This window comes from Trachinotus anak, unplaced genomic scaffold, assembly GCF_046630095.1.
Source record: "Trachinotus anak isolate AG129_WGS33_773 ecotype Australia unplaced genomic scaffold, CSIRO_AGI_Tana_v1 ptg000033l, whole genome shotgun sequence".
Lineage (NCBI taxonomy): Eukaryota > Metazoa > Chordata > Actinopteri > Carangiformes > Carangidae > Trachinotus > Trachinotus anak.
The window spans coordinates 5,050,932-5,072,083 of record NW_027273884.1 but is presented as its reverse complement, the minus strand read 5'-3'; the positions used below and the strand labels follow the sequence as shown (position 1 = coordinate 5,072,083).

Sequence of the window (21,152 nt, the reverse complement as noted above, 5' to 3'; positions counted from 1 at the left end):
TTCTCCGCTTAACAAATGTATCAGTTCAGTCAGTTCAATTTCAGTTTTATTTGTATAGCAACAAATGATAATATACATTATCTCAAGGCACTTCACAGGGTATGATCTACACCTTACACTCTTATAAAGAGAAACCCAACAGTTCCCACACACAGCAAGCACTTGGTGACAGTGGGGTGGAAAAACTCCCTTTTCACAGGACGGAAGCTCCATCAGAACCGGACTCAGGGTGCACAGTGTCTGCCTCGACCAGATGACCTGAGAAGAGAAAGGGGGCGAGAGAGAAACCATGAACAGCTGTATATACTGTTGATTGTTAATTGTAACAGTGAAAGTAATAATAGTAATACCCGTAGGCAATGGTGTTATTGAATAATAATAATAAATAACATAATAGTGGTTGAAGTGGCAGATCTGGATCCTGCTGCTCCAGAGATACCTTTATTCTGATCCCTTATTCTTATTTAATTATTTCTTTGGTGGCTCATCCTTCTCTAGCTACTTGTATATTCCTGCCATGTTATCTTACTTCAGTATTTCAATCCTGTTTGTTTTGCGTTTGTGGTAAGGAAAGGAGTATTTATTATCCATGTGTTATAAATAAAATAGTATTAAATGTAAGTGGAGTTGGGGAAAAGAGGAAGGTACAGTACAAGGAAGACACAAATGATCCACTGAATGAGCCATTTACAAAGACAGACCTGAACCAAACATCAGATTTATAGATAAGATAAACAGAAGATTAACATATTACATATAATGCACAAATATCCATATACCAGTGTGGCTTCAGGAGAGGAAGAAGACTACGCATCCAGCTGTATGTTTACAACGTGAAATTGGAAAAGCACAGCTCAACAGAGACAGTGTCGTGTCTCTTTTGATATAGAAAAAGCATATGATATGATGTGGGGAGGATTATTAATCAGGCTCTGTAAATTAGACATCAAGGACTTTTTGCAAGGAAGATCAATGCAAGTTAGAATTGGAAAAAAAATATTCAAGGAAACTTGTTGAAATGGAACTCCTCAAGGGAGCATCGTAAGAGCTCTATTATTTTCCATAATGATAGATCATGTATTTGTTCTGGAATGGAGAATGGGAGCAATGTGGAGGAGGGGAAGAAATGTGAAATTCATCGTGAACAAACTGCAAGGGGCAATTATGAAAGTAGAAGAGTGGTCATATCAATGGGGCTTCGCTTTTTCTGTTGATAAGACAAAGACAATGTTACAAGGAAAATAATTGTGAGTGAAGTAAAAACTAAAACTGTATAATAAAGATTTGGACAGTAAGTTTTTAGGGGTGTGGTTTGACGAGAAACAACGTGGCTGTGCACACTAAAAGAAGGTACTAAATGTAATGAGGTGTTTAGTTGAAGTGAATGGGGGCAGACAGAACTGCTTCCAGGGCCACATACAATGGTTTAATTAGATCAGATCAATACACAGAAATAAAATGATGGGGCTTACTCTGGAGGCTACAAGCCATGGCCTCACAGGCAGATCAAGGAAAACAGATATAAAGAGCATCATTCAGCAGAGACTGAACAGCAATGGAAGCAAAAGGACGATGGTATCACACAATCCAGAGAAAAGAGGGCGATGTTAGGTAAGCAAGGGACCGAAGAGCTGAACAATAATGTCAAGAATCAGACTTGGACACACTGGACTGAGCAGCACACTGTTCTCAATCAAACACAACACAGGGAAATGTAAGTGTGTCCACAGGGTTTTTCCTCTGAAAACGAGCCGCTCCGATCCGCGCTCCAGGCCAGCTGGTGGCGGCGATGCGCCAACCGCCAATACATTTCAGAGAAGAAGAAGAAGGAGACGCACAATCAGAAGAAGAAGAAGAAAGAGTGCACTTGTGGATACAGTCATGTGACATGCAACCGCAACATACATTTCTGACAGTGTGTCTGTGAAGTGCAGCTGCGGCTCCAGCATGGGTGTCGAGGCCTGGTTCATGGACAGCTCTGATGAAGACCAGAGGCGGCCGCACAGGCGGACTCCGGATCAGCCGGTGTCCCTGCACCACCTGAGAGAGCTCGGGGTCTTTCACTGGCAGGTAAAGGCGCAGTCTCTGCCCGCAGGTGGCCGCTGGGCGAGCCGCGGTGCACGCGCTGCCAGCCGCCATGCGCACCGCTAAAGTGGCTTTGTTGTGTCTCATCGCAGGCTTTAGGGGTCTCAGCAGCTCTGCAGACCACTGGAAAGAGGGCTTCAGTTCGGAGAAATGTGCCTTTTCCTAATGTGGGGCCATAATATTCAATAACTTCATTCTTATACACTGTAGTGTCACTAAAAGCACTTCAGTCAGTAGTCCCCCATTGGTTATACTTCAACACTTAGTTTGAGGAAAATGCTTTAGTAGCCTATAGATTTAGGGATTATATGTAAGTAACTTAGAATCCTCACCACAAAGACAATTGGACAACAGTCGTCAAAAGTGATTGTATCTTTTCACTTAGTGGTCATAAAAACAAATGGAAGTTCAGGCACAAATAATCTGCCAGCAGCAGTAAATATAAGATGGATTTGATGTGGTTGATCTGTATGTCAGCTCATGAGAGGAACCTAAACCAGTGATTTTGTCTGTGGAAAGCCAGTTGGTGACCTTCTGACATTGTTTCAGTGCTAAAGAGGTTAAAATAGTTCAAATCAATAAAGAAATGTTTAAAAACTCGGTGGTCTCCTGGTGTTTGACGTGCATTTGGTGCCACCACACTATCTTAAAAAAACACAGTTAAAAACCAAAAGTTCTGACACAAAAGTGTATAATAATTAAGTTATTGAATTATACTTCCAGTAAAAAAATCTCCAAATTCATGGAAAAAAACAAGAGACAGTTAATGTCTGACATGATTTTTCTAACACTACAGTGTAAAATAATTAGGTTATCAAATATTCCTAAAATTAATTCCGGAAAATGAGGGAAAAGCACATTGTCCAAACTGAGTGTTGTATAATCAGCAGGAGACTACTGATGTAAGAAGAGATCTAGGTGATACTACAGTGTATAAGAGTATAAGTTATCAAATATTTTTGTCGTGTCCTTTTTCAGTGTTGCACTTTGTAGACGGTCCCTGCGTCTTGGTCTCACAGCAGCAGCACAGGGAGACTGATGTTATTTCTCCAGCATCGTTTTGATGAAGATTAGGTTTTATAGGAGGCATAGTTTGTGTTATAACAACCTTTCACGTATGAGTTATTGAGCTGGAAAGCTTCAGTCTATGAATATCTTTCCAACTTTATCACTGTAACACAACCATGGTGACCCTCAACAATTGTGGACATTTTGTTGTATTTCTGATCTGCATTGTTGAGCTAACAGTGATTCAAAGAAGTGGCCCAGTGCTGGGGCCTGTGAAAATAACACACAAATTAAAGGGAGTATGCATTAGCATAACACATTTTGGTTTAATGTGTAACAACTTATTGAAACAACATGAAATATTTTCCCACCACTTACTTTCCACAGATAAGTGTCTTTACTGGTGAGAGCTGTTGCCCCTTTTTTTGCAGTTGAATGCTGATATCTATGAAACGGACCCAGAGCTGGAGCAGATCCGCAAAGACCAAGGCTACTCTTACATGGACATCATCACGATTCACAAAGACACACTACCCAACTATGAGGAGAAGGTAAAGATGCTGCCGCTTCAGCTAACAGTGGTGTATGAGTTTTACATGACCCTCTTTTGGACAGATGCCACTTGAACCACCAATATTCAGGCCTCTTTGTCTTTTGTCTTTTTTTTTTTTTTTTTTGTCCGACTGTCCCCCAGCTGAAGATGTTCTTCGAGGAGCACCTGCACTTGGATGATGAGATCCGCTACATCCTGGACGGCCAGGCCTACTTTGACGTCAGGGACAAGGAGGACAGATGGATCAGAATTGCCATGAAGAAAGGAGACTTGATCACTCTACCGGCAGGCATCTACCACCGCTTCACCCTGGATGAAACGGTACGTCCAAGAGCATCTGCTAAATAATACAAAACTAGATGACATGTTACTGCCCCCATTCTGACGCCACAGTTGATTGAATATTTGAGTGGTGTAAATGAATGTGCTTGTCTTAAACACACCCCTTTAAAAAAAAAAAAATATGGGAGTACTTATTTATTGTGTTACAGCCCCAGAATGAACCGCCAAAAACACATCCACCTTTATTTTTTTACTAATTCTGAACAACAAAATGCCCACAGTGTCTTAACGATGCACCTCCGTCGGCTGGATTAGATAAGATGACGCTGAAGTGAGGCCTCAGGAGAAATTGGTCTGTTGCTGCAAAAAAGAAGAATATTTGAATAACACAAGTGCAAATATTGAGAGCACAGCCTGACTGGTGTTCTCTCACACAAACTGTGTTTAACTGTCATTTACATTTTAAAAGAGTCCACACAGCGCACACATTGTGCGTCACATGTTGCAGCTGGGGGATATTGCCACTGTTGTTAGCTTTGTCAGTGCTGTTGCCACTGTTGTTTGTCTTTGTGTTTACAGTGGACTTATTTTGACATTTTAAACGTAATCAGCTGTTGGTCTTCTTCAGACAGTGCCTGGATTTCTCAGACTGTTAAGTTTAGCAGCTCAAACTCAAACTCACTCAAACTACTTTACAGCAGCTAAACCAGGCATTAGCTTCTGGCTAACTAAAGGAATAGAACTTGTTTACATCTTTAACTCGTCATAGAATAAAGGGCACAAGTGAAACAAATATCACAAGAGCCCCAGTACGCCCTGATTCACTACCACCACTGCACCATACCAGAGCTCTGGAACTAGCTCACCTTAGGCTTTGTCCACACTGCTATGTTTTTATTCTAAAATGACGCTTTTAAAATAAAAACCATCTCCATCCAGACGAGCGTTTCAGTGCCACAGCAGAAACCACTCCGTCCATACCATCACACCTGAAAACACACACGTACATTAACATTTACAGACACTGGGCATGCACGGGCTGGCGTAAACAGGAAGTAGACTGTCTACTCTGCACTTCATTAGTCGCACACAAAACCACAAATGAGGAACAGCAAAGACAGCTGTAGTGTTAAAACAAAGAGTTTGACTCCGCAGCAGCTGCTAGCAGAGACAGCAAGGTGAGTAGTGCTTGTAATGCGTTATCCACTGTGCATACACCACTGGTAGTCAGGGCTGATGAGACCCAGTCAGGCAGCGACTGTGGGTGAAGCACCCCTAAGTTTCCAAACTGTGCAGTGTTTCCAAGAGTCTCAGTTTTAGGCATTTGAAAACTTTGCTTTTCCTCCTCTGACAACCCAAAGTGTCTGCAATGAAAAGGTCTGTTGGTTTCTGTGAGGGAAGCTCATGAGCCATTTGTACTGCATGGTAATGACTTTATATCACATAGTAAATGATGATTTTGTTTTGAAAATGAGGATGGTATAGTTGACAGTCCTCTCTCCAGCGATTCTGAGCCTGATCTTAACACTTTGTTTCTTCAGAACTACGCTAAAGCCATGAGGCTGTTTGTGGGGGAACCTGTGTGGAAGGCTTACAACCGTCCAGCTGATGACTATGACGTTCGTCAGAAGTACGTGGCCTCTCTGCAGGGATCCTGAGAGAGAGAGAGAGAGAGAGAAGCAGCACACAACGTCCTCTACTGACTGGATTTCATCAGGGTCTCTAATGTGATTCTGCCCAGCTAATAAAGCAGGTTTTTAATTAGCATGTTGAGAAACATATTCTGTAACAAAGGAGATTGGGATCATCATCATATTATGTGCCACGATGGTTTTCAGTGGTAAAATAAATGATGTAGCCCACATTTACAGTAGTCCTGGTGCAAATCTAAATAATCGCAGTTTTCAAGTACAATCTGAAGTTCAAGTATTTCTCTGTGATTGTATACTCTTTAGGAAGAGAAATAGTTCTCATTTTGCTATAACTGACAGCTAACACAATAGCCTTATTTCAGTTACCAAGGGGCACTTTGACTAATGAGTGCTTGTGTTTTTAGATACATTTGTGCAATATTGTTAATACTTTGGTTCTTTTACTGAAGTGAAAATTTAAATGTAGAACTTTAAATTGTAATAATTACAACTCTCTTTAATGTATGGGTCTGAATAATTCTTCCACTAGTGGGCAATCTGTAGTGCCTTTTTCTCTCTAATAATCTTGTATGTTAGGTACTGTGAAATGTAGCTTAGATAGTTAGAAAAATGAATTATGCAGCAACTGATAAGCAGCATTTTCCATCGTCATAGTTAAACGTCTTTAAATCACTACCTGCTAATGTTAACTGAATGTTAATGAACATGCTGCAAAGCTTTTACTCAACTGAAAAGAAAACTGCTGCTATTTTCATATAGTTTTTTTGTGAATGTCCCTGACTAACTGACTGAGTGATGGTATTTCCACCACTGCTCAGTGGAGTGCCGAGTGCAAGCTGCTCTACTTTCCTGGCTGCTCAGGAACTGCGAGGAGCTGAGCCTCACCTCCATTATGGCAAATAAACTACTTTCATTACATGTGTCATCATTACTTAAGGAGGCAGAGGAAGAACGAAACATAAGACAAACTGAGCAGAGAGAGCAGGAGGGAGAGAATTCATCGGTAACATGGAATTGTCCAACAGTTCTCATTTTAAGGAAAGGAAAATCTTAGCTTAAGGTGCTTTGTGCAACTGGCCCCTGCTTCTTTTGGGTGCTGCGAGACGCCTCCAGCTCATACATGGTGGTCAGATTGAAGAGGGCGCTCTCATGGAGGGGGATCGTGGGGTCCTGCTGCAGCAGACCCTCCAGCTGGCCTATAGGGACTCCTTCAAACGACCCAGGTACAGCAGGCACACTGCTGCATTGTTGTACGGAAAGAGAGACAGATGAGTTTCAATGTGAGCTGACCAATAATGGTGTTCGTCTATCTGGAATGATGTCACTGACTGTTTATTTACTGTTGCTGTCTTGGCACAAAACAACTTTAATCCGCAGATCAAATGGCACTAAGCACAGTAGAGTTCCAGACTTTGTCACATAACTATCTGGATGAATTTGTAGCATTTCATACAGTTTTTATTGTGTTTTCAGAACTGTCTCTTGCTGGATTTTTATCATTCTTCCTACTATTCCATTTGGCCTGTAATTTAATTACAGCGGCTTCAGACTTCTTCACTGTTGGCACAGGTAGTGTACCAAGGACACAATTTTATAATGTTATTTTGGGGCCACACTTAGCACGGCTGGGAGCGATTATGTGGTCAACAGAGGCCTTTGGTGGCCAAACAGTGCACTCCAGTACTAAAACAGCCATAAGGCCAAACACGGAATTTACTGACATGTGCTCCCACATAATCAATTAAGCAAAAAAGTCGCCAAGTTACCAAACATACAGTATTATAGGCATATGACCCAAGGTATGACACGTATAACTAACATAGGGTAAGTAAGCTCCATTAGGAAGAAATATCACATCATGTTCCCAGGTGAATTACACACTAGAAGAAATTATGCATTACAAATATAAAACACTCAAAGGAACAATTTCAAAAATAATAATAAATCAGGTTATGATTATGATAAATATATATGTGATGCGTTCTATTAGCTATCATGAGATGTTAGGTTTGTGCATGAACCATGGATGTATATGGCAGGAATGCACAAAACAGGCCTCCACTACTGCGCAGACTCAACGAGTCTTAAGGAAGTATGACATCATCAACCACGGAGAGCGGGCAAGGACCACATTTTTTATTTTTCTTAAACACAACTATAGAGGAGGCTTGAAAACAATCTATAGCTGAAAACAAAAAAGCCAGTAGACTTTTTTGACATGCCATGTCTAACAATCAGCAAGATGAAATATGAAACAGAAGAACAGGGTTAAGCAGCTGAGGAAATGTACTTTATCATGAACTGGGCCATTGTGGGAGTGAATGTTATCGCTATTTACAATACAGCTCTACTCTGAAATGAGCTACTGCTATGTCCATGAATGAAATCTGATGATTAAATATGACTTTATCTCAACATCAACCCAGTCATGAGCAGAACATGAAGGTCTCACCTACTGTGAGTTGCGCTGTAGGTGGAGACCTGGTGGAGACACATGGTGGAGACCATGGCTGGAACAAAGGAGAAGTCGGTCTGTTACCAAGGTGACGCTTCTGTGGGTGTCTCAGTGGTTGTAGCTTCGGTGAAGTCTGCCAGCAGAGTGTCTGCGCTGGAGGCCTCCCTCCAGGCGGTCATGGGCTGATTGTGTTGTGGGTCAATGCAAGACAACGCGGTAATGCCAGTTCTTAACGAGGCCTTGTGATGGGCCTAGCTTTAGAGGGGACTGGCGTTGGCCAGGTGACTGTCACGAATCCTCAGAAATGATCCTCACGATTGTAAGAGCCATATTAACAGTCGGTCGACTGTATTTAGTAACTTACTAGTAAAAACAATGAAATGCTACTTTAGTTTTGTTGCTCGCCAAGTCACAGCTCTCTGCTGGAGGTAATTAGTCTGTGGAGCACGACAGGTTTTTGAGTGGTGTGCCAAGACAAGCACAGAGACTGAAACCTGTAGCTGTACTTTTATTCTGAGTGAACATTTGAAATGGAGTTGCTGCTTCTGAAGATTCGTTTTGTGTAAAGGTTATTGTCGATACACAGGCTTATAATAACACAAGACTGCGCATGTAGACGAAGAGAAAGGTACTCGGTGCAGGAGGCAGAGGACAGAAGACAGAAGACACTTCGCGCAGCCGCACTGCCCTTTCACAGAAGATGACGTCACGCTGGGGTCTCATCACCAGACCCTCATCTCTAACTTCCCTCTGTTTTGTACATGGCAATAACAGTTCTTTCATTAACACAAATGAAGTCTTTCCTGATTTAGCTGCTATTGGAACAATAGTTTGCAATGATTATGAAATGACACTAAAATAATTTCTTGCTCTGGTACTGATTCTAACAGAGAGGTACAGTAGCCTTTGTCAGAGGGGGCACTATTGAAACTTCAGTCTGTGGTTCTTTAGGTAGCCGCTGTAAAAGTGCCTGAATTCCTCAAATTGTTAACCTTTGACTTGTCATGGAGGGGAGAGCACAGGTGAAATTATTATAATAAAAGTCATTAACAAAGACTCAGCTCCATCAAGTTTCCCAGTAAGCTTTGCACCTTGCCAGAGCTCTGGAACTAGCTCACCTAAATGGAATGTATGTTACAAATTAAACTTTGCTTTTCCTGCCCTGACAAGCCAAACCGTCTGCAGTGAAATGGTCTGTTGATTTCTGTGAGAGAAACTAATTAGCCATTTTTATTGCAGGGTAGAACTAAATGATGATTTTGTTTTGAAAATGAGGATGGTATAGTTGACAGTCCTCTCTCCAGCCATTCTCAGCCTGATCTTAACACTTTGTTTCTTCAGAACTACGCTAAAGCCATGAGGCTGTTTGTGGGGGAACCTGTGTGGAAGGCTTACAACCGTCCAGCTGATGACTATGACGTTCGTCAGAAGTACGTGGCCTCTCTGCAGGGATCCTGAGAGAGAGAGAGAGAGAGAGAAGCAGCACACAACGTCCTCTACTGACTGGATTTCATCAGGGTCTCTAATGTGATTCTGCCCAGCTAATAAAGCAGGTTTTTAATTAGCATGTTGAGAAACATATTCTGTAAGAAAGGAGATTGGGATCATCATCATATTATGTGCCACGATGGTTTTCAGTGGTAAAATAAATGATGTAGCCCACATTTACAGTAGTCTCGGTAAAAACTACTACAAAGTACTCACAGTTACTCAAGTGCTGTTCAATTTGAAGTTCAAGTATTTCTTCAATCTGCAGTAATTTAATGACTTATCTCATATCTTTCTGCTACTGTTAAACTTAGCTGCAACTGGTTGTTAGGAAAATTTATGATACAACTAATACACAGCTTTTCCATTTCCATATTGAAATGTCTCTACATCAGTAGCTAATGTTAACTGAATGTGCTACACACCTTTTATTCAATTGAAAATGAAACTCATGCTATTTTTAATCTTTCTTATAAGTGTATATGTGTATATGTATGTATATACACATACATGTGCACAGACTCACAGTGGGGTCCAAATGTCCACACTGAAACACAAGAAACATTTCAGAACATGAGGTCATGTCAGGTCAACTGTCAAACTTACTCCTTTGTGCAAAAGGTCACATTTCCTTGTGTTGTTATTACTCCACTGAAGCATGCGTTCAGGGGCTTGTTCAGTTAACACAACTTGTAGCCAGTGTTACTATTATAAGGCTGTGTGTCACGTTTCCAGCAGATCATTGCTAACTAAGTAGCATTGTGATGGTGGGAAAAAATGTATAATGTAAGAAAGGAGGGGTTTTCTCATTATCAAATCTTTGCCAGACTAAAGGTTTCTAAAGGAGCAGTGCATGGAACTTTAAAATGCCTTGAAACTGGATCAGTTGTGTCCAAATCACGATCTTCATCCCAAAATCAATGCATCAAGTTTAGTTCCCTGATATATAGAAAAGCAACTTCATCACAGATACAGAATTTACTAAATAAAGAGAACAAGACTCCAGTCAGTAGTGGACTCAGGACAAATATCAGTTTCAAAACCACTTTTCAAGAGGCGAAAGAAAGGCTAAGAAATACCAGCATTTCACAGTGGATGACTCCAGATTCCTTTTTAATATACACAAATATGCATAACACAATATGTAAAGATCAACCAGGACAAATCAATAAAAGATTTAACAAGATAATCATTTTTATATAATAATTTAAACAAAAATCTATCTACTCTGTGTACAATTTTGGATTCAGAATATTTTACATGACTTTTTTTGTTTAGAAGAAAGCATTCAACGCAATCTGACTTATTTTCACTGCATGAGTTAATAAACCTAAAAACATGCATCTGAAACTGAGTGGTCTTAGACTGTTAATCCAGTATAACAGGTGTCTGCTGACGAAGGAGCATTAAACAGGACCTCTGTGGAAACTCATTAGTCTTAAAGCACACTGAAGCTCAGGATAATGCCCGTGCCAAGAGATGGACCATTACCTGGTGGGACATTCTTCAGGGACTGCCACAGGCCATGACCTGCAAGGTAGGGTCACTTGACCGCTGAAGAGGTGCCAGTGGGCTCGTTTTCTGCAGCCTTGCTGACAAGGCTATAAAAAGCCAATCAGTGAAGACGCACCTAATACAACGGTCCCTGAAAAATGAGTGAAACTCGTAACAGCACAGGGAGAAAAACGCTCAAGCTTATTTATGAACCTACTGCATTTCTTTGTTTTTTTAATTATATTCAGTTTTGACAAAGCAGAACCTTGTCACTGATTCAGATGTCATCGGTCCAAACTTTTCCAATGTGAAAGGTCCTGTCAGCGAAGCAAGCCTAAGACTTGTAGCAAGACAGCCTTATGCCAAAGTATATACCCTTCATGAATAATCATGGAAACTGGTTAAGATTTTTAAAGCTTTTCTGCGTTACAGTGCTATTATCAAAGAATTTTCTCTCAAATTCTTTCGTGTGTGTCAACCAGCGAAAGACTCACCAGTTCTGTTCACAATTTCTTACCAGATAATGAAAAGGAAGTAATGAAATGTGTTAGAAAGACAAAAAAACTTAATTTTTAAATGTAAAGTCCTACTGTGATACATTCATTATGACATAAAAATACATAAAAACATAACCCACAGCTGGAACGGTCTAAAAGATAATTTAATTATGACATAATTATGACAATGGCTCACACAGTCTCCTAAACACACTTGCAGATTAGGTAGATAATTATCTTGTTAACAGCAACCACCCCTGGTCATGTGACTGTCACCTTGCAGGTCATAGCGGCCCCCCAGTCTTCCATTTCTTGTCTGTGTCAAGTGACTTCAGTGAGTGTCTGCTTGTAGCTTGGAAATCACTGGGCCTGGTCTAGAAATAGTCTAGTACGTATCCCCCCTGTAAAACTGCAACGTTTCACACGTTTGCTTTAGTACAGATGAACTCATTTAAAACTAATTTAGAACTTGTGAGTTGGTGAGCTTTGAAGGTGCTGGTAGGTGGACTCTACTCTTGGGGGAGTTTACTCCCTGTCACAATGAAGGAGAATGCAGTAGTGTGTGTCCTCTCGCAGTCCAGCCTCCTGCCTCTTACACCAGTTTCAGACACTGTGTGTTGAAGCTGTCCCCCTCCCGACAGGCCACAGCCTCCAGCAGAGCCTGCTTCTTTTGGGTGCTGCGAGACGACTCCAGCTCATACATGGTGGTCAGATTGAAAAGGACGCTCTCGTGGAGGTAGAGTGCGGGGTCCTGCTGCACCAGACCCTCTAGCTGGCCTAGGGACTCCTTCAAACGTCCCAGGTACAGCAGGCACACTGCTGAATTGTTGTTGGCCTGGGAACGAAGAAGTTTCAATGTGAGCTCATCAATAATGATGTCATTCTATTTGGAATAATGTTGCTGTTACTGTTGCTGTCTTGGCGCAAAACTAATTAAAATCCACAAATCAAATGACACTGAACACACTCTACAGTACAGTAGAGTTCCAGACTTTGTCACATAACTACTTCTGTTTTCAAATGAACTGTCTCTTGAATACTTTTTATGATATCACCTGCTATTCCTTTTAAGAACAATTTTACTGTTAAAATGTGGAAACAAAAAGCAATGCTTGGAAACGAAAATGAATGAAGATGAGCAATATACAATTACGGTGGTTTCAGAAAGTATTTGGACTTCTTTATTTTATTATGTTGTAGATTTAATATCAAATGGATTTTAAAGCACCTGCAGAGTAAATGGCACGAGGTGTATTTCAGAGAAGTGGATGTGGTTGTACTTACAACAGGGTTTTTTGGGTCAATTTTCAAGACTTCAGTGAAGGATGCATGTGCTTCAGCGTAGTTGTTCTGACTGAGGTAAACAAAGGCCCTGGAAAACACACATACACATATATTTCACACCAAAGGTGTTGGGTGAGGTAGATTCTGGCCCTGTTCAGACCTGGTATTAACATCCGTCGTGAGTGATCTGATCACAAGTGCACAGCTCTGAGTACAGATGTGAACACACCCAGGATGCATTGGAGACCTGATCTGTCCGACCACATTAAGAGGGGGTCTGAGCCACATGTGGCTACATTCTTTTAGCAGAGTGAACATGAATGTGTCCTGGGCCACACTGAAGGAGCGTCTCCTCCACTGACGTCCTCTGCCACAGTCTAACGAGTCCTGTCACAGTTTCATAATAAACTGAAAATATTTTACTACTTCTGATGAATAAAACCTTATTTCACTGTAGAGCTGTGCGCAGCACATTGATTCGTTTGACTTTCATTAGCACTTGCTCTGTCTCTCTCTCACTCTCACACACACACACACACACACACACACACACACACACACACACACACACACACACACACACAGAAGGACAGTGAACAACACTGCTTACCTGTTTATTTGTATATGAAGCAGGGAAGTGAGATCTGATCACAAGTGTCACTGGAGAAACACTGTAAGTCAGGTGTGAACAGACGAACTTAGAGCTGACCACCTGTGATCTGATCACTGAAGACGCATGTTAATAACACCAGGTCTGAACAGGGTGCTAGGTTCCGTCATCCGAGCTTTGTCTCTACATCACCTTATGCCAGAGCTACAGAGGTGTGACCTCCTGTGCTAAATCACACACTAGGTGGAAGCACCAACTTGCAAAATGTAAAAGTACTCACACTTGCACACAGTACACAGGCGCTAAATGAATGAAACAGAAATACCTGTTCATCAGCATGCATGTGGTGTGACTGGACTGGCTCCCTTTCATCTGGCAGGCTTTCTCCACATCCTGGAAGTACCTTTCTGCCATTTTAACATCGCCGATCTAGACAAGAACAAAGCAGCAGTCACACATTAACCACTTAACTGTGTGTGTATATTGTGTGTATATACTGTGTGTGCTTTCTTGGCTGTGTGCTTAGGGTCATTGGTCACTGCTGGAAGGTGAACCTTTGGTCCAGTCTGAGATTCTGAGTGCCCTGGACCAGTTTTTATTAAGGATATCTCTGCAGTTTGCTCTGCTCAGCTTTCCCTCAACCCTGACCAGTCTCCCTGTCCCTGCCACTGGAAACCATCCTCACAGCCTAATGCTGCCACCACCATGCTTCACCGTTGGGATGGTGTTGGGAAGGTGATGAGCAATGCCTGGTTTCCTCCAGATATGATTTTTATTTTTATTTAGGACAAACAAAAACTCTTGGTTACATCAGACCAGAGAGTCTGGTTTATCACAGTCTGAGAGTCCTTTAGGTGCTTTCATGTTTTTCACTGAGGAGATGCTTCTGTCTGGTTTCTCTGCTGTAAAGCTCAGATCGAGTCCTGTCATGATGGTTGCCCCTCTGGAAGTTTCTCCATCTCTGCACAGGATCTCTGGAGCTCAAGCCGGAGTGACCAGCAGGTTCTTGGTCACCTCTCTTACCGAGGCCCTTTTCCCCTGATTGTTCAGTTTTGCTGGGCAGTCTGTTCTAGGAAGAGTTCTGGCTGTGCCTCAGCGCAGTCATATCTGACTTGGTTTGGTTTTTGCTCCGATATGCATTATCGGCTGTGAGACCTAAAATAGAAGGTGTGGGATGCTGCACCGAAGTGCTGGGTGGACAAAGTGGTGTATGTCAAGGTGCAAATAGGTATATTTTTAAACCAGGCCCCTTTTGTTTCATGCTAACTGCTGCGACGACATGGTTAAACAATGTCAGAGAGTCAACACCTCTCACTTGATCTTTAAGTAGTTTGTGTGAAAAAGCCAACAGTGATGCAGCAATCTCAGCCTGCAGAAGTATCACCTTTGCCATACTTAGGCAATTACTGCAGATGACAACAAAGCTGGCATTCCTTGCACTTTCCCATAAGTAGTGGGGTACTTTCTTTTTTGTTGCCTATTTGTTAAGAAGTAGACCACCTTTGCAATAAACTCAATTGAGTGGCATTTTTCTTTTGGCCAGCACGTGACTGTTTTGGCTGGACTGCAACAGCGGGGCCAGCCTTATAATAGCAAAAGTCCCTGACTGACTGACTGACCGACCGACCGACCGACCAAGTGACCGACCGACCGACCGACCGACCGAGTGAGTGAGTGAGTGATATTTCCACCTGCCAAGTTGCAGTCTACCAAGCCACAGGGAAGCAGGGAAGCGGAGGAGCACTTATGCATAATACACTGAGCCTCACCTCCATTACAGCAAATAAACTACTTTCATTACATGTGTCATTATTACTAAAGGAGGCGGAGGAATAACTAAAAATAACACACATGGAGCAGAGAGACCAGAGAGAGCAGGAGACAGAAAGAGGAGCCGTTGGTAACAAGGCTTCGTACTAACCGCTATGACCAATTCTACATCTCGAACACAGAGAGTTAGACGTGCCTCTAATAAAAGCCTGTTATGTTGCTGTGCTCTGTGTGAGAGACAAAATAATAAATACAGTCTTTCTCAAAGCAGATGCCCCAGTAACTCACCTCGTAGAGTGCGTGCCATTTGGGCTTACTCTTTGCCCGATGGGCTGAGTCCGACTCTGGCCTGTGGCCCTTTGATGCATGTCATTCTCTTTTCTCTCTCTCTCTCCAATATTCCTCTCTCTCTCTTACTATGACTGTAATAAAGGCAAAAGCCTGAAAAAAATAGCTTAAAAAAGAAAGACAGACTCTCCCAACTTTCTCTCTGAGTGATCATTTTATAAGTTAATACAGCTGAAATCACGTCACTGTTTTTGGCCCATCTCCAATCCCCCCTTTCTGTCTGTACTGAAATACTGGAACATGTCGTTGCCTCCCAACTCAAAGCCCATCTCACCTTTCAATGATCTGTTTGAACCATTCCAATCTGGTTTCCACTCCCAACACAGCACAGAATCTGACCTCCTCCAAGTCACCGACGACCTTCTCTGCTCAGACTCTGATCACCTCAGCATCCTCATCCTCCCTTTTGACACCATCAACCACACCATTCTCTTCTCCCGCCTCGAGTCCTCCCTTAACATCACTGGTACTGCCCTCTCCTGGCTAAAGTCATATCTCACCAACATCAACAACTACATCTCCTCCATTGCTCCTGTCCCTCAAGGTGTCCCCCAAGGTTCGGTGCTTGGTCCCCTTCTGTCCATCCTTTACATCCTCCCCCTTGGTAACATCATATGTCGTCATGGTCTCCACTTCCATTGCTACGCTGACGACTTCCAGCTTTACATCTCCACCAAATCCATCACCACTACAACATACTTCACTCTGACCAACTGCATTACTGAAATGAAATCATTGATGCAGACCTACTTCCTCAAACTCAACTGTGACAAATCTGATCATCACTGGTCCCAAATCCCTCATCAAAACCACCCACAATGTCCGTCTAACCATCGACGATTCCACTCTGTCTCCATACCCTTACATTTGCAACCTCGGTGTCATCTTTGATTGCAATCTCTCCCTCACTCACCATGTCAATCAGATCACCATAACTGCTTTCTTCCACCTACAAAACATTGCCCTTCTCCATCCATCACTCTCCCTTGCTGCCACTGAAACTTTGATCCATGCTTTCATCACACCCAGAATCGCCTACTGCAATAGCGTTCTCTACGGCACATCATCCAAAGTCCTCAATAAACTCCAGTACATTCAGAACACCGCTGTACACCTGCTCACCCACTCCTGCTCCCATGACCACATCACCCCTGTCCTCCAGAAAATTCACTGGCTTCCTGTGAAACATTGGATCCACTTCAAAGTCCTTCTCTTCACTTACAAAGCCCTCCATAACCGGGCCCCCTCCTACCACACTGACCTGCTCCATCACCACACTCATTCCCGCAGCCTCCGCTCCTCTGAGGCCAATCTTCTGTCCACACCACTTAGGACCAGGCACTGGACCTGGGGTGACCATTGCTGCCTCCTCCCTCAGGAACGCTCTTCCCAAACACATCTGTGACTGCACCAATCTGGCCATGTTCAAACCATTTCCCAAAACTCACCTTTTCAGTACTGCTTTTAACGTGTCATCATAACTCACCATTTATTTTTTTAATACTGTTTTTAAATACGTGATTAATGATTAATGTTGTGTGTCATGTTTTACTGTATCATCTCTCTAGTTCATTTTAAACTCATCTAAAGCATCTTTGAGTACCTTGAAAAGCGCTCTATAAATAAATAAAATATATTATAATTATTATTATAATTATAAAATCAGGATTTGACCATGGGCGGTCCAGCCACATACTAGCTTCTGACCTAGTCTTGTTGTAGTATATTTTTGTATAATTTTGTATCACACATACATTGTCAATTTCATCTTTTTTTTTACCAAGTAGTTTGAACTACTTTTTCTGAGCTTTAGTTAACCAGACTAGATTTCTCCCTCAGCTTTGCTGTAGTACTTCCAGTGTAAAGGAGCTTCCCCACACTGTTTATAATCTATCCATAGTGTGTATTTGTGTGTGTTAATGTGCAAACCTGCAAGAAGATGCGTCCTATACCACTGAGCAGCTGCACTCTCTGCTGAGGTTCATACTGGATGATGGAGTGATAGGTGTCTACAGCCAGAACATAGTCCTGAGGAGAGAGAGAGAGAGAGAGAGAGAGAGAAATGGATTTCAGCAAAAAAGAGGAAGAGTATAAATGAAGAATGGAGGATAATGGAAGTAAAGAAGTTAGTAGTGAGTGAGTTGAAGTGAGTGGTAAACAGTAGGAGTCAGACACATGAATCCGAGCAAGGTAAATAGGAGTGGAGAGAGAGAGAGAGAGAGAGAGAGAGAGAGGGCATTAATCAAACATATGGAGTATTCGTGGGGTGGTGTGACCCTTCTCCCACCTCCACACCGCGCGGTTACACATCGCTCACATGGTGACTGGACTGCTGAGCCGGGCAATGTAGAGAGGTCAGGAGATAGCTGGGTGTGTGGGTGTGTGTGTGTGTGTGTGTGTTGAAGATAAAGTTTGGATTGGGATGGGACAAACTACAGAAAGTGTATACACTTGCATATATGTGTGTATTATAGTGCAGTATTTTACGATCACTTTGGCTGCTTTCACAGCAGTTTCCAGAGAGTCCAGAGCCCTAAATAAAAATGGGCTTAAGATCTCAAAAATCAAAACAACTATCAAACACGAAATGCAACTTATATCTTATTAATTATTATATTATTAGCAATACAGTATTACTGTAAATGCGGATAATGTATTATTGAGTTTCATTTTCCATTAAAGTAAAATCCACATTTGGCTGTTCTTCATTGTATCAGTTTATGTATTCTATTCTGTTTTCACTACAAACTTTATGTTTATTCAAGACTCTCCTTTAAGCATTATTTTTGCTTTTAGCTCTTTAGGATAAGTTTTGTGATATTTTATGTTTTTTATAGTAAAAATTAAAATTCCATGAAATGACCCAGACCAAAAACGAGTGTATCCTACAACCAAGTATTATATTACCATTCCTCTGTACTATAGAGCTCCATTGTTGTTCAATAATTATTAAAAGCACATCAGTAAACCACACTGGGTGACATGTTCCTTCATAATCAAGAGCTCACACACGCAAATTTATTTGGTTTCAGACCTGCATTCAACATCTCACTGCTGTAAATACTCACTACAGAACCAAGTGAATGAATCCACAGCTCCTGCTGCTTGAAGACTAAACTAACTTGTTAAAAACTACTTTCCAGCTGTTTTAGGAAATTGTTTAAACTCTGTGTTTAAGATTTAAACCTTCAGTAGGGACCAAATTTTTGTTTTTGGCCTTTTCATGTAACTTGCAAGCAATAAGAAACTACTGAATAAAACTAGTGCACCGATTTAACTACAACTCATTTACTGTACTGTCGTATCTCACTGTTTTCTTTTGAGTTCCTATATAGTTATTTCTTAACACTTTCTCAGGGTAAAATGGCATGAAAAGCAGTGTTTCTTCACACTACACCACCCAAACAAGTTTTTCATTTTTATACCACGTAGTTATGAATAGAAACAAATGGCTGTCTCTACTTGTTTCACCTAATAAAAGAAAAAAAAGAGGTCATTTTGATAACTGAATAATTATCAAAATAATTTTGATGGTAATTCATTAACACATGGTTACATGAGATCAACCAGAGGACCTTAAAATATCAAGCATTTTGCATTCTCATAAAGTAACTATGTATTGTCTGTCTTTAATGTGGGAGGAATCTCTTCTAACAAAATCAGTTCATCAGTCAACAGTAATATGAAGTATTTTATGATTTGTAGGAAATGTGCCACAACATGTGAAGTCACTGGTTTGGCTCTTTAAAGGTGAGAGATTTAAATATTGAAACAGAAATTGGGGCAAAGTAACTGAAAATAATTGTAATTTACCAGTAGATGGCACTGTGGGTCTGTACAGTCTGATTCCAGATCCACACTCCATTCTCTCTCTCTCCCTTCCTCCCTCCTTCTCTCTCTCTCTCTCTCTCTCTCTCTGTCTTGTTCTCTCTCTCACTGACCACGAATCCAATTAGTGGTCAGTCTAGGGGGATTTCACTGTGAATCCTCCACCAGCCTGGCATCAAAGATCTCTGAGACTCTCTCTCTCTCTCTCTCTCACTCACTCACTCACACAGAAACACTCCCTAACAAAGACACACATCCAGACAGACTCAGACATGCATACAGGGACACATTTTACTCCAACACACCATGGCTCACAAACGTGAGCAAATACACACACCTACCTTCATCAGCAGCAGACAGTTGGCCATGGAGTACATCACCCGGCTGAGGCGAGACTGCCACAGTTTAAGAGATGCTAAAAACAGGGAGAGAAGAAGAAGACAGAGCGAGACAGCGGGTTTTATTTCTCTAAGGGTGACTTCCTATTTTCACTTCAGGTGTCCCTGTAACGTCACCCTATTTCCCCCTCGCCTTCACCCATCCCTCTTATCCTTCCATCCCTCTCATTACACCTCCCCTTTCCCCATCCAGTCTCTCCACCCCCCACACCAGGGTTTATTTTAAGGCAAGGTGGTGAGGAAGACACTGCGGCACACTCCGCTTTCTTTTCCTCAGACAGTGCACTGTGTGGAAGAGCTTGTGTGCAGTCCTATTAGTATTCATCACTGCACTCGTTTGTGTGTGTGTGTGTGTGTTGGGGAGAAGAGCTAATCACTCAGTAGGGGTCTGATGTGTGAAGGCAAGGCCCTGCGCTATTGACTTGACTGTCGACTGGCTGCGTGGGCAGGGAGAGGAGAGACAGAGGGCACAGCTATTACTCTGCTTTTAGAAAGTGGAGAATCGGGCAGAACCGGCACACCCTCACACACACACCCTCACACACACACCCTCACAGACACACACAGACACAGACACACACAGACACAGACACACACACACACACACACACACACACACACACACACACACTCATCCTGCCAACTTTCCCAATTATAATCTTACATTTAGCTCAACTTCACCAAGTGGCTTGTTGTTGTTCATTGCTGTGAACTGTTTAAATAACTACTAGTTGCTTAAAAAAAATTAAAATAAAAACTCTGATACACAGGCTTTGGAAAAGTGGCTAAATTAGTGGTCACAGGACTCATAAACACAGGACTGAGAAACCTGAAGAAGAGAAAGGAAGAGAAGAGAGAAGAGAAGAGAAGAGAAGAGAAGAGAAGAGAAGAGAAGAGAAGAGAAGAGAAGAGAAGAGAAGAGAAGAGAAGAGAAGAGAAGAGAAGAGAAGAGAAGAGAAAAGAGAAGAGAAGAGAAGAGAAGAGAAGAGAAGAGAAGAGAAGAGAAGAGAAGAGAAGAGAAGACAAAGTCTATTTACATCAGGTCATATTGAGGTGCGTCTACCTAGACCTGGTGAATTTCAGATGAAGGCGCCTATTTCCCCAGCACACTTGTGCAGATGTGAGTGGATTGGATTAGATCGATCTGTATTGATCTGCTTGGCGTGAAGGGCTTGAGAGAGCGTTTGATATTCAGCGTGAGTAGCGAAGCAGTGAGGTGCTAAACACTTTTCGAGCACCGCATTGGTGTCTTTGTGTGGTTGAGAATGTGTGTATGTGTGACCAAGGTATGCTGCAGTCCTGCACCAGGTGTACCTCTGCCTCAGTGCTTGTGTGTGGGTGTGTGTGTTACCCTCTGGGGCACATGACCTCACTCTCTTCCTACAGTGTGATGCAGTCTG

General features: G+C 42.0%; 2 protein-coding genes and 1 long non-coding RNA gene across 4 annotated transcripts in view; 1 reads left to right on the top strand and 2 right to left on the bottom strand.

Moving 5' to 3' along the window:
• Window positions 1–1,864: 1,864 nt before the first annotated feature.
• adi1 (acireductone dioxygenase 1) lies at window positions 1,865–6,496 on the top strand. The gene is made up of 4 exons (XM_071471102.1): window positions 1,865–2,070; window positions 3,525–3,644; window positions 3,788–3,967; window positions 5,470–6,496. The coding sequence occupies exons 1-4, from the start codon at window positions 1,948–1,950 to the stop codon at window positions 5,584–5,586; spliced, it is 540 nt and encodes a 179-aa protein (XP_071327203.1). The 5' UTR covers window positions 1,865–1,947; the 3' UTR covers window positions 5,587–6,496.
• Window positions 6,497–6,745: 249 nt separating this feature from the next.
• On the bottom strand, window positions 6,746–8,153 carry LOC139614026 (uncharacterized). The gene is made up of 2 exons (XR_011686876.1): window positions 8,033–8,153; window positions 6,746–6,820 (listed from the first exon to the last, which is right to left on the bottom strand). It is a non-coding gene; the product is annotated as an uncharacterized lncRNA (long non-coding RNA).
• A 2,466-nt stretch (window positions 8,154–10,619) lies between these two features.
• trappc12 (trafficking protein particle complex subunit 12) overlaps window positions 10,620–21,152 on the bottom strand; it is a 37,566-nt gene continuing 27,033 nt past the window's right edge. The window contains exons 8-12 of one of the 2 annotated variants that reach the window (XM_071471099.1): window positions 19,696–19,769; window positions 17,456–17,554; window positions 13,734–13,837; window positions 12,799–12,886; window positions 10,620–12,349 (exon numbers count right to left, since the gene is read on the bottom strand). In XM_071471099.1, the coding sequence (XP_071327200.1) occupies window positions 12,107–12,349; window positions 12,799–12,886; window positions 13,734–13,837; window positions 17,456–17,554; window positions 19,696–19,769 (608 nt within the window). In that variant the 3' untranslated portion in view covers window positions 10,620–12,106. The remainder of the gene's footprint in view (window positions 12,350–12,798; window positions 12,887–13,733; window positions 13,838–17,455; window positions 17,555–19,695; window positions 19,770–21,152) is intronic. The other variant, XM_071471100.1, reaches the window with a different exon arrangement.